General features: G+C 35.4%; 1 protein-coding gene across 1 annotated transcript; it reads right to left on the minus strand.

The window, feature by feature from the left end:
- Positions 1-237: 237 nt before the first annotated feature.
- LOC127973019 (guanine nucleotide-binding protein G(i) subunit alpha-1) lies at positions 238-19447 on the minus strand. Its single transcript, XM_052577059.1, has 9 exons — positions 19026-19447; positions 9158-9200; positions 8927-9068; positions 8476-8633; positions 5471-5599; positions 3337-3466; positions 2133-2286; positions 1781-1988; positions 238-1309 (listed from the first exon to the last, which is right to left on the minus strand). Exons 1-8 carry the CDS (start codon positions 19141-19143, stop codon positions 1798-1800), a joined length of 1065 nt encoding a protein of 354 aa, XP_052433019.1. The 5' UTR covers positions 19144-19447; the 3' UTR covers positions 238-1309; positions 1781-1797.
- Positions 19448-22076: the final 2629 nt, after the last annotated feature.

Genomic DNA, 22076 nt, shown 5'->3' on the forward strand with positions numbered 1-22076 from the left:
GAAAAAATATTAGGTAAAATAATCAATTTTAAAGTACACCAATACTAATAGCAATACTTTTTGGTACAGAATGAAGTGTACTTGTACGTTGTGTTGCCATTTTGGATTTGCTTTTTCACTGAGCTTGTTGCAATTCATTTTGTGATTGCTTTCTCCTCGTATCATACATGTCTTTCTCAAACCAGTGAGAAGATGGGGATGAGTAGAGGGTGACAAATACTACAAATACACAACCCGGGAAGTAAATGCCTTTTATTAGCAAAATAAGGGAAATGAGTGTACAAATGTTCCCCCAATATGGAGAACACACAGAGGTGGCAGTTTTCTTTAAAATCAATCAGCAGTATCGCTTGCCTCAAACGTCTGTTTGCAGACATGATCATATTGTTGTTGTTTTATTTCTCCGTGAATCCCGAACCCCTTCTCAGTCCCTCTGTCTCTTAGTGGCGTTCCTCGTGATACGTAATTCTCCGAGCAGTACGCCGTTAAAATGGCGGCCAGTGTCTGATGACAAGGTGCTCGAGAGACAGATTCCAAGTCCTGCGTCTGACAGCTGAACAGCACTCATCTCCATCTGAAGTGGCTGTTGGGTCTACTCTTGTTGCCATGGAGACCCACAGGTTTGGACCACCGCTCACTGTTTTAACCATTAGTTTTCTTGACATTACGTATTATATATATATATATATATATATATATATATATATATATATATATATATATATATATATATATATATACGCAAACAGATAAACACAAACTCTCTCTCTCTCACACACACCCACATTATGCATATGTGCTCTGATTAGTAACATCCAGTATGAATTGTTTTAATGTTGGAGAGATATTCAGCAGGCTAACTCAAAGCAAATGGACAAGGACTACTGAAACGCATGCGAAGGCACGAGAACCAACAAACTGGATTGAGAAGCACAATCTTCCTCTCTCCCCATAGCAACAACCGCAAAGGCAAAAAAAAAAAAAAAAAAAAAAAAAAACACATTTTACAAGTAAAGGGGAACTCCTCTGATGCAAGAAAGCGAAATAAAAAGAAATCCATCGTCTAAAAGAAACAAACTTGTGTCAGGGTGAAAAATAAACAACATGGCTGCGACAGCAACGACTGTACGAACATTCGACACAATTCATTTTTCAATGCTACGTTTGAAAATTTCCAGAGACAGAAACCATAAATAAAGCCGACAAAAGTTGCGTAATGTACAGCACTGGTCCAAGACCAATTTTCTCCAGACTTATTCTTGCAATCTTTCTCCAACAAAATGCACGTCAAAACTGGCTTCCGTTGCACCTAAAAGAAAAATAGAAAGAAGAAAGAGTTACTTAAATGTGACAAGCCATATTCGAACAAGGCATAAAGAGTAAACTACTTACATTTAACATCATGATTAAAGAGGAGGATAAGATTTTGTGCTTATTCTTTCAGAATCAAAAAATACATTAAAAAGTAATAGTGTGAAATAATGGTATTATTACAATTGCTGGTATCAATTTTTAAAAAGCTTTTGCCCCCTAAGGAGGTAGTCCGGCCCTACACTAATGCCATGAAGAATCAGTTCACCAAAAATGCATCATTCTTTACCAAAACAATGAACGAACTAAACACATGACCTTCAAACCCACATTTGTTCTGCAGTGTTTATTCCATGATGCCTCCAGGCCAAGTATGTGACTTCCTCCGCACTATGAACATTGATTATTTTGCATATAAACACACCAGCATGGCATAGGCATGCATGACTTTTACGAAGCTGATCCTCACCAGATACAAGCCAGCTTCTAGAAGAGTCCACAGTCCTTTAAGTTGTTCTTGATAATGACATCGGTCACTGCGTCAAAGACAAACTGCACGTTCTTGGTGTCTGTGGCGCAGGTGAAATGAGTGTAGATCTCCTTGGTGTCTTTCCGCTTATTCAGATCTTCAAACTGACACTGGATGTAGGCGGCAGCCTCCTCATATGTATTAGACCCTGTGTGATGGACAGGAAATATTTTCTATATGAGGAAGTGATGTCACGTGTTCCTGTCGCATAAAATAACTGGAAACAACGGTATATATAAAGGACCACTCAAATGTTTCTCTATCAGTATATTGTTACAAATGGGGGTCTGACCTGCGTATTCTGGATAGCAGATGGTCAGCGGGCTCTTCTTGATTTTCTCCTCAAACAGATCTTTCTTATTGAGGAACAGGATGATAGAGGTGTCTGTGAACCATTTGTTGTTGCAGATGCTGTCGAACAGCTTCATGCTCTCATGCATTCGGTTCTGCAGAAAGAGAAATTGGTTGATGGAATATAAGAAATGAGGACTTTGAGAAATAGAAAGGGGGTGTCGATTAAGCATCTTGGCTTGGAAGCAATTTTAAACACTACACAGTTAAATGTTACACAGTGAATATACACAGTCTACTCAGAGATTATTTACTGTAAAGACTACATCTTTGTATCGAGTTGCCATTCAACACAGCTCAAAAGCTTGATTTATGGAATACAGACTGGGGATGGAGATGTGCTTTAGCCCATTTATCATTAAATCAATTAATACCTGTTTGAAATCCCTTATTAAAGTAGGACTGAAACTGAATCGATATGACTTTTACAGATTATGTGATAAATGCAAGAACTGGTTTTCTCATCAGGCTTAATTTACCCTCCATTCACACATTGAAACAGATTTCATATAATGTATGGACCTGTATACAATATGATCATTATAAAATCTAATAGGTTTACAGGGATAAAAGTGTTATGTAGCGGAATGTCCTAGTTGCTAATAACTTAAATGTCAGATCGTTGCTCAAACAAAGCTATCAGAAAAAGATGACATTTACAGAATTTTCTTTTTTGGGCAACTATCGATTTAAGACCACAGTATACAGATTAACATTTTCTGTATAAAAAACAGAAATACCAATGCTTGCAAGGCATTTTTTTTTCTTTTACTTTGTTTTTCATTTAATATTAATATTTGATTTGATTTAAGCTTTATTTCAGTTAACAAAAAATGTTTTAATAGTCTTTTATTCTTAATAAAAAAAAAATGCAAGTAGAAAGAAGACTTATCACAATTCTGTACACAAATAAACTCTTAAGAAATGTAAGAAAAATATGTAAATCTTTCACTGGCCATTCAAAAACGAACATTTACTACTACAAAAAAAGAAAGTTTGGATCAAATGTGCACATTTCATGCTTCCAGCTTGAACCACAAAACGTAATAACAAATTAAAGAGACAAAACGTGGATTTTCTATACACACTGCCTTGCAGGCACTGTAATTTTGTATTTTTTGAAACCACAGGAAGTACTTTGGTACCATCTCTTCATCTTCGGCCAGCACCAGGTCATAATCGCTCAGCGCCACGCAGAAGATGATGGCAGTTACACCTTCAAAACAGTGGATCCATTTTTTTCTCTCTGACCTTTGTCCCCCAACATCAAACATCCTGAAATACATGACATTTTAAAATGGTTATCAACTTTCTGTAACTCTGTTCTAAACTAGAGAGCTGCCTTACTAAGGGAGCATACTAGCTGACGTGAAACCACAGAAGTGATCGTTGTGGTACTCGCAATAGTGTGCCCCCGAAAATAGTGTCCTTATGAGACATGCACCTGAGATAGTTGCTTTTAATAGAGTTCAGTGTTTGCATGTTGCTAAGCTATTGTTGCTCTGATTGGCATAAAAATACATAACATACACAAATAGTGAGTTGAACAATAGAGAGGTCTATAGCTAAATATGGGCATAAAAACTGACGATATGTACTTCCTCTTCCTGTCTGAAACAGAGTGCAAACCAGTCCGAGACTGACACTTCTCCATTTGTCTCTCTCTGCTTCTCTTTTCTATCACTCGTGCACATGATTACAATCACACACTATCTGCACGGTCTATACTATAAAGTACTTCCTAATAGTTCAATCCGTGGATAAGCAAATGCATATGATATTATATTAAGTGTAATAAAGCTAATACATCACTACAGTTATATTTATCCTTGTAAGAAAAAAAAAAAAAATATATATATATATATATATATATATATATATATATATATATATATATATATATATATATATATATACACATACATTACAGACCAAAAGTTTAGAAACATTACTATTTTTAATGTTTTTGAAAGAAGTTTTTTCTGCTCATCAAGCCTGCATTTATTTGATCAAAAATACAGAAAAAACTGTAATATTGTGAAATATAATTACAACTTAAAATAATAGTTTTCTATTTGAATATGCTTAAGAAAAAAAAAAGAAAAAAATTCCTGTGACGCAAAGCTGAATTTTCAGCATCCTCACTCCAGCCTTCAGTGTCACATGTAACATCCAGTCTATCACATGATCATTTAGAAATCATTCCAATATTCTGATTTATTATGAGCGTTGGAAACAGTTCTGCTGTCTAATATATTTGATGAATAAAAGGTTAAAAAGAACTGCATTTATTCAAAAAAAAAATATCTTGTAATATATATTCTAATAATATATTTTCTTTACTATCACTTTTTATCAATTTAACACATCCTTGCTGAATAAAAGTATTGCATTTATTAAAAAAATTACTCACCCCAAATTACTGACCAGTAGTGTATATTGCTATTACAAAATATTTATATTTTAAAAACATAGAAACTTTTTTTTTTTTTTCAACAAAGTATCCTAAAAGTATCACATGTTCTGAAAAAATATTAAGCAGGAGAACTGTTTCAACTTTGATAATGAATCATCATATTAGAATGGTTTCTAAAGGATCATGTGATAATGATCCTAAAAATTCAGCTTTGCATCACAGAACTAAATGATAATTTAAAGTATAATAAATTTAAAAACAATTATTTAAAATTGTAATAATATTTCACAATATTACATGTTTTTCTGTATTTTTGATCAAATAAATGCAGGCTTGATGAACAGAAGAAACTTCTTTCAAAAACATTAAAAATAGTAATGTTTCCAAACTTTTGGTCTGTACTGTATATATATATATATATATATATATATATATATATATATATATATATATATATATATATATATATATATATATATATTGTTTTCCTACATATTTGGACAGTTCAAAAAATTTGTATTATAATTTCAATGACAATTAAAAAAATCCCCAAAATTCCATTACTGTATTTTAGCATAAATTCAGTACAACTAATACTACCATAATGTATGTACAATTATATTCTACAAGTGTACATTATGGTAATAATGAAAAGTAATAATTTCTTACTTCAATAATAATGAGATTTTCTTGCATTATTATAAGCTACTGAGAATTGGAGAACAGAAAATGTCCAAAATGGTTCTAAAATAGGCTTGATTTTTGTGCATCCTATAATTTCTTTTTCTTGTGTTTTTGGGTTGATTTGCCAAGAATATGTTTTGGATTTATTTTTTTGAATAAAGCAACCCTGAAGTGCTCACTTAAAGTGGAGGTCTTTGAAAGTGAAGTGTGTCTCAACAATGCCTGTGGTTTTGACTCGAGTCCTCAGCACATCCTGTTGAGTGGGTATATAGGTGGCCTGTGATATTCTGTCCAAATCATTCAGGTAGCTGTGGAGATATAACAGGGAGGGAGGTTTTAGTTCAGATGAAATGAAAACGTCTTGAGTGCAGTTCGTGCTTTCATTAAATCTCTTGGCACAGAGGTCCCGAGTGGGTCTCTCACAAGACGGGAATGGGTGAAAATTTCAACCTGCCAAAACAGATTTTTATTCGCGTCCACTCAAACAGTTGCACAACAGTCAGCAAGGCCGTTTCCTGAAAAACAAACAATGTGTTGTCACGTCTGCCAACTGCCCACTCCATATGATGTTCATGGTCCTGTTTAAAATGGTGTGACAGAGGCTACACTTTAACTCGCAATTTGGTAATGCTTAGTAACAGCGTAAAAACAAAATCCAAACACCATTATGCACTCACAAATATACAAATGAGACCTCTACCACATACACACAAATTTGCATAGAAGCTCTGTTCCAAAACCTAGCGAGCTACCCACTTTTCTAAATGGCATCCTTATATCACGCTTCATTTTGGATGAACTGTAAACCACATTGAAATGAGTCTGTAACAGAGAAGGCAATCCCGGAATACCAGATCACTCCACACCGTACTGGTTCAGTTTGTGCAGAATGCATATAATGTGGGCACTAACCACGGAACTCGAGACACATCACACTTTCTGCACGACATAAGTGATAGATTAATTAAGAAACATATTGCGCATGTGAGAGAACCAGGTGTTACTGCACCCCAAACAACTCAAACTAAAAAGCCACAAAGTTAGCATTAGGACGTACTCCAGTGTGCTGAGCAAGAACTCGTTTCTTCCCCTATTTTTTACGCTTGAATCGTAGTGCCGTAAGTGTGCTCAGGCCTGTTAAAGTGCAATGTGAGTGCAGGGCAGCGGGACATTGAGAGGGGGGACAATCGTGCCTGACCACTGGCAAGGCAACTGTGCCCTAGTGTACCTCTAATAGACAGTAAGACAGCTCATTAGGTTTTGGAACTGAATTAAAGAAACTCAAACACAAACAGTTGTATGAAAACAGCACTGCCATAACAGTTCGATTAAGGGGAAAAGGAATTTCTACGTACACTTCATAACTGTTATCTCGAATTGATTTAACTTGTTTATCTTTATCACCAGTTTGATTCAACATTAAACTTTAACATACATCCACACATATTTGCATGCTTCAACTGTAGCATGTGACACACTTTCTTCTGTGTATTTCTTTTAACGTGAATATGTGTGTATATGTGTGGCTAGTGTCGGACGGAGGTTTTCTCAGTCGAGGGCAATGGCATGTTCTAGTAAGCAGGCAGCTATAGTGGGGCAAATATTGACAAACTCGTTCAGTGAGAGTCTGGATAGGGTAAGACAGGAGATCTCAGTGTACCGGATAAAGCTGTTCGAACTTGCTGTTTTGGCAGTGGCTGGTGTTCAGTGAACAAGAAAAACAGAAGGGGAGGGAACTAGAAAAACAGAAGGGGGAATGAACGGTTGAGCATCCAAAAAGGTGAACAGACTGAGAGAGATAGGAAGTGAGGATGGTATGTGAGGTAGACAGATAAAGAAAGATAAATAAAGAATGGCTGTGGAGGACAAAAACAAAAAGCTATGAGGTGATTCATGTTCGTCTCAACTTGGTGAAATGTGAAACAGCCCTGCGGAAAGCAAAATACTGTGTGACTTGAAAAAAATCAAAGCCAGTGTGGACTTTCAGTCATAAAATGTTATCAGTTAGTTTTTTAATATGTAGCTGTGTTGAGTGGAATTTTGAGCCAATGAGAATTCAATGTGGGCGGAGCAATTAAAACACAGTGAAACAGTGTCTGCCCACTTTTTTTAACTGCCTTGGTTCCAGAAATGCAAGACTCTGTACTTAATGGCTTCAATCCAGGAAAAAGCTACAGTCCCATTGTGAAAGATAGAATCAAATTAAAACATAAATTAGAAAACCGTTCATTTAAAGTAATTGATTTTATATAAACACTACATATATTGAAACAACATATTTTACATTTATTGCACAGTAATCATATACATGCAAATATTTAAGCCGTTTGACAGTGTAAGGCGACTGACTACGTCATTCATGGGAGTGTTAAAGTGTTCTTTTGGTGTGATTTGCTTCTGATCAAAATCATGGTTAATGTTGTTTTTCTGTTAAGCAGGAATTCCACTATTAAACATGATTATTAAAAAAAAAAAACGTAGGCTGATGGCTTCAACCGAAGCATATGCCATTAACAACCTCAGAAATCACAAGTCTCAAATTAATGGTTTTTAAGTTAAGGTAAAAAATCTATTCTCCTATGGAAAAAATGAATGGGATTTTTACTTTTGGAACCTGATTGCTGTACTCTATAGAAACCAAATGACTCCCAATGTCACAAAGGACAGAGATCGCCAAGATGTCCCAGAGGAAATCTCCAACCAAGAGGTTTCTCAATTACGTTTGATTTAAGAGCCAACTTTGACTCGGACTAGTCACCTTAAATCTGTTAGAAGTCGTAAAAGTAAGAGTTACTGTAAGACTTAAATCATGCATATAATGTTAAATAATGAAAATTGGATACCATAGCCAATAATATGGTTTTTTGAAATAATTTGTTGAGAAATGTTGAGGTTGTACTGAGATCTCCAACTTTTGATTGCAGGCTTTGTTGTGCGGGCAAAGCCGAGTACAGTTCTATACATTCTGAAACCCTAGAAGAGACACAGATTACTAAGGTCATTATCGTAGATGCTAAAGTTTCAGTTTGCTCTCAAATTGAAATATTAAAAAGATCTCGGATGTGATTCATCACATAACACTTGGTTAGAATGTGGTGTAAGGTGAAGCAGAGAACATATATGCAAAAAACACATGAAAACATCATGGGGGCTTAAACGGCTAGAGGAAGACAAAGATACCCACTATGCTGCTGAATCGTTGAGCTGGTACTCTCTGGATCGACTGAAACAGGCCTGCACTCCACTGTCCTTCCACAAACGCTTTATCACTCCAGCCAGCTCTGCTGTCATGAAACCCTCCTCAGCGCTGCCCGCCAACACAAACAACTGCCTCGCATCATCCTGAGACACAGAGAGTACAGCAGTTTTCAATTCTTGCACACATTCAATTATCATTGTCCTGTTTTATTGCAACAAAAAAAAATTTTTTCTTAAATTAAGTGTATTTCAAGTGTACTATTTTTCATCAACTGCAACATTGACTATCAAAGGCAATTCATTTAATTGAACTTCCAGCTAGCATACTGACCAGTACAATTTCTCCTGTTCATTCACATTCTTGTAGTGTCTGTGAATCTACACAAGTGGGCTGTAGGTGACATGAAGGGCACCAGGCCACCAATCCTGTGACTCACCGCTCGTGCTGCGTCTCCGAAATCGATCTTAAGTCGGCCCATGGCACGAATGATGGCGATGATAGACTGAATAGTGTTGCTGTAGACAACAGCTTTGTACTGTTTGCACTCCTCCTCCGAGTAGCCTGCCTCGTGGATGATTCTATGTAGAGAGATATGAGTAACCAATAAATCATAGTCAGACTAAAACTGAAGTCTAATTAGATTAGAAAATGAAAACGAGTTACTTACTTCATTTGTTTGACTATTGTACTCTTCCCAGACTCTCCAGCACCTGTCAAAGAGATAGTTGCGTAAGAGATAGCTTACGTCTACAAACAAAACAAGAAGTGCAAGCGTCTAGACATAGTGAATTTCAAGAACAACAGTGGCTTAATGAAACTCGTATGAGCCCCACAAGACAGAAAATGAAAATAAAAAAGATGCAAAAGCCTGACAGTTTCATCTTGACGCTTTGTTTCCGAGGGGCCCCCCCTGAATTTTTAAAACCCTGTCGAGCGATGTAGACATGATCCTGAAAATACGAGATCTAAGACAGTGAACATTGTTGTACATAGTTGTTCTAACACTTTCATTATTTCATTATTGCCTATGAATATTTCATTGACTTCTCAGAGTGGTGCTTGAAGGAAAAACATTTCTCACATTTACTCCCTGGTGTCATTCCACGCAACTACAGCTTTCTATCTTCAGTGATGTAGTTTCAAAGAATGTTTATGGAGTCGGGACAGTCGCAATCTCCATCCTCTTTCATTGTATGAAAAAAAGCAGCATGAACATTGTGCTAAACTTCTCCTTTTATGGTTTATAGAAGAAAGAAGGCCATACGGCTTGACATGAGAGTGAATAAATAAAATGCTGAGTAGATAAAATCATCAGACCACACCTGCTGGTTCAGTTCCGTGTATGTTTACAAATGTGCACTGCTGGTAAACTCTGTCAGCCTTCTACTGCTGCATTGATTGGTTCAATAATGGCTCCACTTATAAAATCCCATTTAACCTGCTTATCTACTGGGATATCGTTACCTAGCACAGAGACCGGAAACTCCACTGCTATGTGTGTGTTGTCTTGACCTGAACAGAAAGTTGAATGTGCGTGTCTCGCTTTGTGTCCGTCCGGCAAGCGGGAGAGCAAAAGTTTTTCACCACAGTCAAAATGTTGTAGCTTATTTGAAAGTCTAAATTCCAACAAATATGAACCGAAGCAGAATATTTCTGTAAATAAAACGAGACTTTTGGAAATGATTACATACATTATTTTTCAATACATTTTTACTTTTGTATGCTCTGGAGTTATTGGAAATGGTTGAATCAGATTAATTGGAAAATAAATTATAAGTAGCCACCACTGGAATCATGGTCCATGAATAAATGCATCTGTAATGATAGTATGTACAGTAATAATAAACATTGTCACAGTCGCAAAAAAAAAAAAAAATATTATTAGCTTTTTTTATTTTACAATATCAGTCTTTTAGCATTACACTGCATAAAAATAATAATAGGCATTATATTATTATTATTATTATTATTATTATTATTTCGTCGTAACATTGAAGTAGGCTATTATTGATAACAGCAAGGCTATAGACTGGATGACAGCAGTTGTTGTATTGGAAGTGTCTACCCGGCTTTTTTCCAAACAGCAATTTTAGCTTCGCAATAGAATATAAAAACAACTAGAACAAAAGATCCTAGACGACAGTTACGTGCATCTTTAACCATTGGGGAAAAAAACGCAAAAGCAGAAATTATACGCGGTCTGTGTATAATGGCGGATTTGTGTTATTTATCTTATTATCTTATCTCATCTTAAAATTATCTCAGTTTAAAAAGAAAACATTTTAGATTTTAATTCAGCTTTATGGAAAAAATAAGGTATTTCCACCCTTATGTGTTTTGCTCCCTGTTATCAGTGTGTAAAATCAGCTCCTGCCATGGAAAACAAAACAGATGTTTCATTTCTATCCAACTGTTTTTAAAAGCCAAAACATTATTACACCTGTAATGCAAGAATTACGACAGGTTGTGGCGGAATATTAAACCACTCAATCGGAAAACAGAGGTGGTATGTTTTTATAACAAGAAACTGTGTGAGCAGTGCTGGAAACAGCCCTTCAGGGCTAGAGCAACCTGGGAGAGATCTTAATAAAGCAACGGACAAACCCAGAGAAACGTGCCACTAGAGGAACAAGGTGCGAGCCAGTTTCTATTCGTGAAAATGAACTGTGAAGGAGCTGTGAGCCATGGCACAATTACACTCATCTAGCTTTTGTCTGTTTGACGCATAGCCGAGTCCGGACTCTTATCACACTGCCATAGAAACCAGGCCTGTTTCTGAGGACATGCTGCCAAACAGGGCCCAGATACCTCATATGCATGCCTTTCCAGTAATGCATGATAATCCCTATTTGTCATAGTAACTTGCTCTTGGCTTCCTGCTGATTGTATGCAAAAAGCTTGTGCCAATTTACTGTGGCAGATAAACCTCTTCTCTCTGATCGTTGTTTCTGGCGGCCCATGTTGTGTGGTCAAAGGTCTGGATGTAAATATGCAGTGTAAATTGTTAGAACTGTAATGATTTGTTGACATAACCATCTAGTATGAAACAAAAAAAGGGTGTACATTTAAGTCAGTCGTAAATTAGTAATTTATTTACAGTAGAAGATTTAAGCTGTGCTTTTTGACAACATCAAGATTCCAAATGGGAGAAATCATAAGATAAAGCTTCACTTAGTTTGCCGTTTAGCTGCATGGTAGTAAAAAATGACTACAGCTCCAAAATGAGATCGTTTATGAGAAAATGTCAACATTCGACAAAACAGCTGATTAATCTGCCTGGCTGATAATTCACTGCATCTTTTGTGGACTGAGCGAACCAAGCAGTTCCTCACGAGAGAACACACACCATGGACACACTTGAACACCTTGTACAACTTACAAATTAGGTCAGAGTTTTGGGACGCGGTGAGCAGACCTGCTGATACGACTGCTGGAGCGTGATAAACAAATGTCAACAGATGCTGGAATTTCTTTGGATTAAACCATTTCCTTCTATGGTGTATCTCACAAAGTAGTTTTTAGGTTATATTTCACCCTAAAATTATTTTGAATTAAAAATCATTTTTTGCCTGTTATAGATCCCATTCAAATATCTTAATAAATACAAATTTATACATTTATATTGCCTTGGAAACTAGGGATGCATCATAAATATCGCCTGATATTTAATGCGCATCTTACCGCTGATTACAGAACCAAAGATGCGCATTAAATATCGGGCAATATTTATCATGCATCCCTATTGGAAACTATTTGTATTGTGAAAAGCATTCAAATACCTTTTTTTTTCACAACATAGTAATTATATGTCTGATTAATTAATAGACAAATAAGCAGACTTGCAAATACCAAGAAATATGTATTATTTCTGACATTTCAAAAATGACAATAGTGCATCTATCTCCTACATTTGTATGAATTTCTACGGTTGAACCCAAAAGAAGATATTTTGAAGAGTACTGGTAAATAAACAGTTGCTGGTAGCCACTGACATCCATAGATTTGTTTTTCCATACAGGTTTGGAACAACGTGAGGGTGAGCTATCGCTTTAATATATGAGGGGGAACCTCTGACACCATGACTACTTCTTTCTGGACTTTCAAGGATGCCTCTACCCATTTTTGTACAGTTAGCAATTGATAACAGACTTGCATCACTGCCCTATCTGTGAAACACAACTCCAGGGTGTCTCAATACACTGACACCATGTGACAACTTTAATGCAATGCTTTGTCGCACTGCCCGGTCTTAGATTACAGCAAACACACGCTCCGTATTACATTACACACTTTAAGCCCTTCCAATGAACCTCATACGCAGATACATTTTCACGTCTTGTTTTTGCAGGTGAGATCTGTTAGCATTTCAGAATATTCACTAGCAAATTCATAAAGATGACGTGTGTAATTTGTAGTGTAGTAATATGCATTGCTAAGAAATTCGTTTGGACAACTTTAAAGGCAATTTTCTCAATATTTTTTCTTTTTTTTTCCAACCTTAGATTCCAGATTTTCAAATAGGCCAAATATTGTCCCATCCTAACAAACCATACATCAATGGAAAGCTTAGTTATTTTGCTTTTTGAGACTTAAGACTGGTTTCGTGGTCCAGGATCACACATATATGCATCTTTTAAGTGAATTTTTTTTTTTTTGATGCAGATTGTGCCTGTAAATTTATTTACTAATCAGCAAGGTAAAATTATTTTCCTGGCAGACACATATGAGAAAATTGCAAAAACTTATGTCATAATCTTGGTAGCATCAGTAAAAAGGGGATGAATATAACAAACAAGAAATCAGAAATTTTGACATGTATGGAGTTTTTCTAAATGTATTACTTGAATTGTCTTATAAATGTCTTAAAAATGTATAATAACTGTATTGTTTGAATTATTGATCTTTTGTTTTGTTTTTTAGAAATGAAAATTTAACATTTGATAATACGTAAAAACTGCTTAATTTTAATGTAAAATATAAAATCATACATCTATATAAAATTCAGAATTTAACTTTTGTGAGACCAACTGAACAAAATTCTAACCAGCACCTCGTCTACTATTGGTCGAAAAACAGTTAGCCCCCCCCCCCCCCCCCCCCCCCGAACTCACGCCATTGGTTGAATCATAAGTTGACTGCTTACACAAACAGATCAGATTTGAAAGCACCACAGGGTCAATGTACAAACAGCTTACTTTTGCAGAAAAAACAAAATGAAACGGAAAGAAAATACACACTTTTCCTTTAAATGCCAAAGCACACTCTACAGTAGCTACTCTATTACTTTTAATAACAGCTCAATGTAAACATTTGACCGGGCAGCGACATAGATGAACAGACACCTGTAATTGGAAAGACTCCTTCAGAAGGAAAGAGAACAGGAATAGAGAGGCCACATTATTTTAATTATGTCTCACCACAGAGGCCTGTAGCCCAGGGGGACTTATCAATGTACCCATCCATGAGAACGCCAGCAGGAAACACAGAGCCTTGCAGATGCAAAGAGTTTATTAGATGACCCAAGATGAACAGTTTGTTCTTTTGGAGCCCAATAAAAACAAGATGTGAACTCTCATTTGAGCACGTAAACACCTAATGAGGATTAACAATCACATTTGGTATTCCCAAAACATCATCTACTGAGCTGACTCATCAAACAGCTGATGCTCACAGGAGTTGTTTGGCTTTTTCATTTGTAAACTTCTTCATTCTCTTCTGCAGGGTTTGGATTAACCTTAAAGTCAAACTGTGATGGCGTTAAACTGGATTTAAAAAAGGATGTGACTTGATTAGGTCAGGAATTGACTTAAAAGTGATTTTACAAAAACTTAGAATGCCTAAATAGGAAGTAAATCAATTTAAACTTGTAATTATAAATAGTGCATATTTACACACCGACTCCAAAATTGTTACAATCAAAATAAAGGAAGCGTGTTTTATAATATATTGATTTTTAATAGACTTTCAAAGACAGCAAATATCACAGGCCGGTATCACAGATAGGGGTGCCAATTCATTCATTTATAAATTAACAGAATTTTTTTTATTCTTGGTAAACAAATTATTTTGTATAAATCATTTTATTTGATTTTACCAATTATATTTTAAGATTAATCTCTTTTTTTTTTTTTTTTTCAATTTCTAAGAATGAGTAAATAGTCATTTATTATATTTGAAAAGTGAATAATATTTATTGTATTATATTTTAAAAGTCCTATATTTGAAAGTCATTTTTTTGATTAGCAATTTTTATGTAACAGTACAGTATAACCGTACACATTAATGAATGTGTTTATTTCCTCAGCCCTACAAAATTGTTATCAGCCGAATAGGAAATTCTTTTCAGAGTTGGAGAACGTGAACACAAAAGGACATGTCAGCCAGAAAAAAGAAAGTCATCATTCACATGCACCATGAATAAATGGTGACTGAGGCTGTCGATCACTGACATTTTTCAAAATATTTCCTTTTGTGTTTGAAGGAAAAACAAATCCAACATACGGTCATTTTTGTTTCTGTGCTGACTTTAAAAGGCATTACAATACTACACAAGTGAAAAACACTCAAATGTGTTGAAGTGCTTTGTGATGGTAATTTATTGAACTGACCCTCTGATGACATCACCGGTATGCACATCAGAGCCTCTTAAAAACCCTCAAACGGTGACGCGTCAAAAGGCCGATCTATGCTTTTGCTCACCCACACAAACAGCTACCTTATAACAGATTACACCATACACCAGCTTTGAAAAATGACCAAGATGAAAAAGCTTTTCCATGACGGATATATTCTGCACTGAACACTCTTCTTGATTCCTTGTGTTTTTCATTAAAGGAGATATTCAAGGGTATGGTGATGCTAGGGCTGTGCAATTAATCGAAAAAATGATTCGATTTCAATTTTGGCCCTAACGATTATGAAAATACAATAATCGAGATAAAATGATTATTGCACCCCATTCCGCCCCCTTTGCAGCGCTGCGTTTGTTCATGCATAAAGCCCAATTTATATAGTATATTTATTCATGTTTTTAAAAGCGTGAAAGAGAACTTGCAGTGCTCCTCAGGAAGAGATATAGCCTAAGCCCAGAGGCGGAACACAACTCGGACATGTAAAGTCATCTTATAGCTCAAAAATGTGTCAAAATGTTGCGCTTGGTGATTTTTCATATATACCTTTGTTTGCCATGTAATTAATGAACGTAAAGACTTGAGAATGAAAATATGCGTGTAATGGTCATTTGGATCTGTGCAGCTCTTAAAGTGACAGCGGGCTATGTTTTATTTTACATTTGATTATTCATTTCTGTAGGAGGTTGTACCACGCTACATGAACCTTTTCATATAAAATAAAATAAATACACATCAGAGCCAAACTGAAATGAGACATTGAATAGTATAGTGAATAAATAAAATAATAATACTGCTCGATACTTGCATAAAAAAAAACATTAAAGCACAGTTTTTCATTTGTGTCCTTTTATTCTGTTGTATTTGTCTTTGTTTTTATTTCTGACAGTTTAATTATTTTCAATAATTTTCAAGACTTTTTTTTTTTGTTTTTTTTGAAATTCCGCTGGCCTCTGTAATGTAGATGTCATAGCAACCTTAATTAAATTAAATTAAATGTATGTATTTACAGGAAACAGATATTTAGATATTGATCGCTATATTTTAAATAAATCACTCGTATAAAGTTTTGGTCATATGGCTCCCTCACAATCGTTTTAAATAATTGTGATTCCAAAATTGACCAAAATAATCTTGATTATGGTTTTTGCCATAATTGAGCAGCCCAAGGCGGTGCATCACAGTAGTGTTTCTGTGTGTAAGTGATCAAGAGAGAGATGGTCTGAGCGGTTTACATAGACATTAGTGCTGTTACATTAGGCCCAGTCAGTTTGCTTTCATCCCTGCAGCTCCACACACACACACACACCTCCGCTGAGACCAGCTGTCCAGCAATCAGTTGGGTTATCACACACAAGCTTCAGGTTATGATCCGCAAAACACCACACCCTGATCTCTATGGTGCACAAACACTAGCCATTTCCTGCCGAAAGCTGCTAAAGCAACATCTACTGAAAATCAACCAAACTGGAAAAAAGAGACGGTGTCAGTGATTGACTGATACATATCAGCCAAAAAATAATAATCGGTCAACATTTAGCTAATTTGATATTTCAGCCAAAAACTGCACTCACTTTGCTTTGGAACAGAAATGTTAATTTTGTGTAAATATCCGGTGACAGCTTTGTTAATGGACTGACCTTTTGTTTTTTAAACAGTGTAATGTGTTTCTGGTTTTAGATATTTTTTGTAAACTTGAAGAAAATATTGTCTAAATAAACCAATCACATTAAATCAGATTATATATTTTAGTTTACATGTAATTGATAATGTACAGTCGGGCGATCAATACCGCAAAAGATTCCATTTGCTTATTTTGTATAAACCACCTGAAAACTAATTTCAATTATCATTAAATATTAATATTTAACTATAATTTATGTATTTGTTATAATGTGAGAAAGAATATTTAAAATAGTTCACCAGCGAATGCAAACACTGACCAATCAGTACAAAGAGCTACATGATAATTCAACTAAGGTCACCACTGAGAATCGACACTAAAAGAAAATCATATTTGCTCCACCATAAATCATTTTGAGCAAATCTGTTATGTATGTATGATAAATTACTTTCATATAAATCTACAAGATTACTGTCCAAAAAAGCCATAACAAATCTCATATCTGCCCATGAAATATATAAATTGTCTCTTTTTTTCTAATGGATTGGATTTCAAATATTACTGGATCTTGATTCTTATCACAGTTGAACCGCTTATTGAAATGCTCATATTACACCATTTTGAAGCCAAACATTCAGCACGTTGAGCGATTGCTTCATAGTGTGAGTGTTCTGGCTGTTAAACCATGTCAGGTGTCAATACACCCCAGTGTAAGACTCACGGGCTCGACTACGACCCTGTGCCTGGTACGGTTCTGTTTTAGACAAACAGATGAAGTCACCAAATCCTCCATGTGCTAGTTATTTCAGCAAACCAAAGAGGCTCCATATTTAATGCTCTTAGAGAGAGTGTGTGTGTGTGTGTGGGTTGGTTCCTTCCTTTCACCAGACTCCATTGGTGCCACTGTTATGGGTAATTTCCTAATTTGAACACATTAAGTTTGTGTGTCTGTGTGCATCTGCGTGTTGCCTGGAGACGAGTGGCAGCATTTGAGACACCATCTCGCTAGCATCTTAGTTGAAGCAGCGTGTACTGAGGTCAAGATGACTGCAGATTCAAAATAATTCAAAAGAAACATCATGAGAAACGCAAATGATGTATCTCTTGACTGGTTTAGAGTATGATATCTAGCAATCTTTTACCCTCTCGCGCTCGCTGAAGAATGGAAAACTATTATTTTGTAGCCCTTAAATACATCACAACTGCTGTTTCATAAAAAGGCTGTAAACTAATATTTTATAGCAGAACAATAATAAATTGCTCATGACAGTAAACAGTTTATGAATAAATGAGGTTTAGTGTTAGTAATTATAGACCAGGATTAAGGTTAGATAGTTGGGGTTAGAAAATAATTGATACAGATTACCAAGACTCAACACAAAAACAGTAAGGCATATATATATATATATATATATATATATATATATATATACATACATACATACATACATACATACATACACACACAATTGCATTGTACTGTGTTCTGTGTATGTTGTTTTGTACTAGTGACAGCTATATTTTCAAAAATCTGAACTTGTAACATTTACATTTATTTAATATTTGGAGGTGGATTCGATATGGGCGGAATTTAGGATTCAGTTGATGATAAAAAATTGGGGTTAGTTAGACAGTAACATTTAATGAGATTAGTTAGTTCGGGTTTGGATTAGGGTTACAGCAGTCCAGAAATCACCCACAAATACGACTCATTTAAACACGAGACTTGCCATCATCTATCATGAAGGAAGCAACAGGTCCCCATTGCCAGTCCTCTCCTATAGATGAAACCATCATCAACACAAGCAGACCCTTCAAAAAAAAAAAAAAAAAAAACTTTCCGCCCATTTAAATCTGTTTCCAGGGCATCACTTAGTGTGAACTGGTTTGTTTTGAGTGCACTGCGACAGTTTTCTATGACAGCTCTGTTACTTTGTGGCCATTGAACCTACTGGGACGACCAGTAATTCCTTCTGACTGTTTCACTTATTATATTTCTGAACAAAGTGAAATGTTGACCATCTCGACAGTTATAAAGGATATAAAGCAATATAAAGATATCAAAACTATAAAAGTAACATCCCGAGTGCTGACGGGTTGAGTAGTGTAACGTTAGCCTAACGGGTGGGCATCAAAATACTTACCATTACCGCACAACCAAACTTTCCGTTACTTTTTAAATGGTAACTACAGCGTAATACAGTTTAAGTGACTGTGTAATGCAGTTGCAACCAAGAAACGAGACCGTTTAGGCCTCTCGTATGTGTTGAACTGTGTCTTACCGAGCAGCAGGAGTTTGACCTCTCTGGCCGCTTTCTCTCCGTCGTCTCTCAGGTTTCTGTCGATCATTTTACTCCTCTCCACCGCCGCCTTATCCTCCGTGCTTAACGTGCAGCCCATCCTCGCGACGATCCGAACCGTTTAAATCTCACGCGCAGTACTCAGCATGCACCAGCTCTCTCCGGAAAACCACACGCCCTTCTTTAAAAAAGAAAACCAAGAGCCGAGGGCGAAAGGGGGTCTTTAAAATCTGAAAAATCTGAGGATGAGGTCTGGCACTTGCCTTGTTTGATCCAGACGGTTTCTTTTGCCGCCGTTATTTCACCGTAAATCCCTTCAAAGGGATGAATAAAGGTCCGTAAACGCGTAGCGATCCGCTCCCCAGCGCGTCAGTCCTCTTTCACGAGCTCGCGCTGCTTCCTGTTCGCGTGCATGCAGGCGCGTTCACGTGTGTGCGAGGCGTTCGGTCGAGACGGGGACGCGCGCTTTGCCTCAGCATCAGCAGTAAAAGGACATGAATGATGGAGGACGCTGGTGGAGCTGGCATCTCTTGATGCCAATGAACTGCTGCTTTGCTCTTCTCATGTCCAGTGTCAAACAGACTGACAGGATGAATGGGAGCTTGCTCTTGAATGATTGTTGTGGGGTTCAATCTTATAATGTAAGATTACAATGCAAGGAGTTGTACAACTTAAATATTGTTGGATTCGTGTACTTAAGTAAATATCTTGGGTGAATTTATGTTAAGCTGTCCTAATGGCCGAAAAAAACAGCCATAACTGTTAGTTAGCCTACTTGTTTCGATTAAAATATCAAAGCGATAGATTTCTTAAATAGTTTCTAGCCAAACCCTATAAAGCCTGTTATATTTGATAAATTAATTTCTAAGGCCTCTAAATGATCAGAATGATCAAAACTTGCCAAAAAACGGCTACTAAATGCCTTCTGATTGATAGTTTCTACATGCATTCTAGAAAGTGTATGCATCAAATATAAAACACTAGGTTTTTGATTAGTGTTTCTATGTACATCTCCTCTTCATTTTATTGCATTACTTTTCATTTTCTTTTTTTGGCTACAAAAACTTTAATGTTCACTTTGCTCAGTTTGAATGAATAAAAAGGATTGGATGAATAAAGGTTTTTAATTTTCTTCTTGAGTAGCTCAATATTTTCCTATATCATACTCTATGGGCCATAAAAGCCTGATATATCAAATATGATACAAAACTTAAAACAAATATGCAAACTTTTGTTTTGTTTTTCATTTTTTTTATATTTTATTTATTTATTTTGAAGATTCAGTGAACTGTTCCATTTCAGAGTATCTGTAAGAGTTAAATCATTAACAGCGCATAAACACTCATCAAACACAATAACAATAACACAACACAAGAGTTACTCAAAAAGGGTAACGTAAAGTAAACATGGCATCTAAATCAACAACAACAGTGTAAATAAAAGCGGAAAGTAGTCAAACAATCAAGCCATATTAATTATTCATGCTCCAGTGCATGCAGGGACGAAGGTAAAGGAGACCAAATCAAAAAACCCTTTTTTGAAGGGCTCTTTGAGTTAACACATTTAAACTTACATCCTCATATTTTGTTTTCTCTGGGTTTTTTTTTTTTTTGGATATGCCATTAAGGTAGCTCTTTCAGGTAACAACTGCACATGCTGACTTTTGTTTCCTGGATATTCTTTTTTCTATTCTATTCTTTTCTATTCCATTGTCATCCTAGCATTTGCAGAAAGAGCTTCAAAAATCATTACACTGTCACTCCTATGCTGTGGATCAGCCTTTTAATATACGAGCATGACTGAGGTTAAAGCAGATAAATTAGGCAGTGACCACAGACCTTACAGTTGTTTTGGGCCAGGAAAACACATCTGCTTTGAGTGAGCATTTGCATTGGATCTCAAAGGGTTACAGCACTGTAACCACACATTTACATATCATATGAGGGTATTACAGCTTGTATGCAAAGTATGTGACTGTCTGACAACAGTTCTACAGTTCAGCAAGGACATGTGCAAGGCGATAAGACAAAATAAAAATAACGTGTTTGTCAAAACTTTGGAACCGGACATAATCTGTTATTTAGAGAGTTGACCTTTCGTCCCCTTGGAATTATAAGGTTCTATCTGCGTTCTGAGTAGTTTTGAGATATTGAGCTTTAAAGTTTTTGTGTTCCACAGACTTCTGTTGATGGAACCTTTTTGTTTTTTCAATAAAAAATCCCAGAATGTACACAACTTATAATAAAACATCACATAATGTAAATAAATTGTCACAGAATAAGAATATGTGAATAACTCAATTTTGACAAAAATGTCAGATAGAACCATATAATTCCAAGGGGACGCTTTACATTTTTGGTAGCTTCTGTCAATATAGCCATCATATGCCACAAAATGCCCCATTTTTTAATTTAATTTTAATTTATTTTTATTATTTTTATTTTTATTTTGTCTATCATAAATCAAATATATTAATAAATTTACTATATTTGGCAATGTTAAGCAGAAATCTGGTAACACTTTACAATAAGCTTTCATTTGTTGTTATAAGTTAACATGAACTAACAATGAACGGTACTTCTACAGCATTTTTTACATTTTTTAAAACCAGTTTTAAAATCTTACACCAATACACTAACTTGAACACTAACATGAACACAAAGAATACAGTTGTATTTTTATTAACTAATATTGTCAAATATTAAGAAATGTTTCACAAATATTGTAAATTGACAACACTAACAAAAAAAGACCTTGTTTAAAAGTGTTAACTATATATATATATATATATATATATATATATATTATTGAAAACTTAACAATGGTGACAGCCAACAAATTTAGTTTTATTTAATATATATATATATATATATATATATATATATATATATATATATATATATATATATATATATATATATATATATATATATATATATATATATATATATATATAATGTTGCTACACATGCTGAGAAGTTAAACTCTTAGTGATAATAGCTCTGTGGACATTAACAGTTATTCTATAAATAT

The sequence above is a fragment of the Carassius gibelio genome, chromosome A4 (genome assembly GCF_023724105.1).
Source record: "Carassius gibelio isolate Cgi1373 ecotype wild population from Czech Republic chromosome A4, carGib1.2-hapl.c, whole genome shotgun sequence".
Taxonomy (NCBI): domain Eukaryota; kingdom Metazoa; phylum Chordata; class Actinopteri; order Cypriniformes; family Cyprinidae; genus Carassius; species Carassius gibelio.

Coding starts and splice junctions, on each gene's coding strand:
- LOC127973019 (XM_052577059.1), bottom strand. CDS start 19,143: ATGGGCTGCACGTTAAGCACGGAGGATAAGGCGGCGGTGGAGAGGAGT. Junction 8,634..8,926: donor TCGGAGACGCAGCACGAGCG/GTGAGTCACAGG, acceptor TCTGTGTCTCAG/GATGATGCGAGGCAGTTGTT. Junction 5,600..8,475: donor CTCAACGATTCAGCAGCATA/GTGGGTATCTTT, acceptor ATATCTCCACAG/CTACCTGAATGATTTGGACA.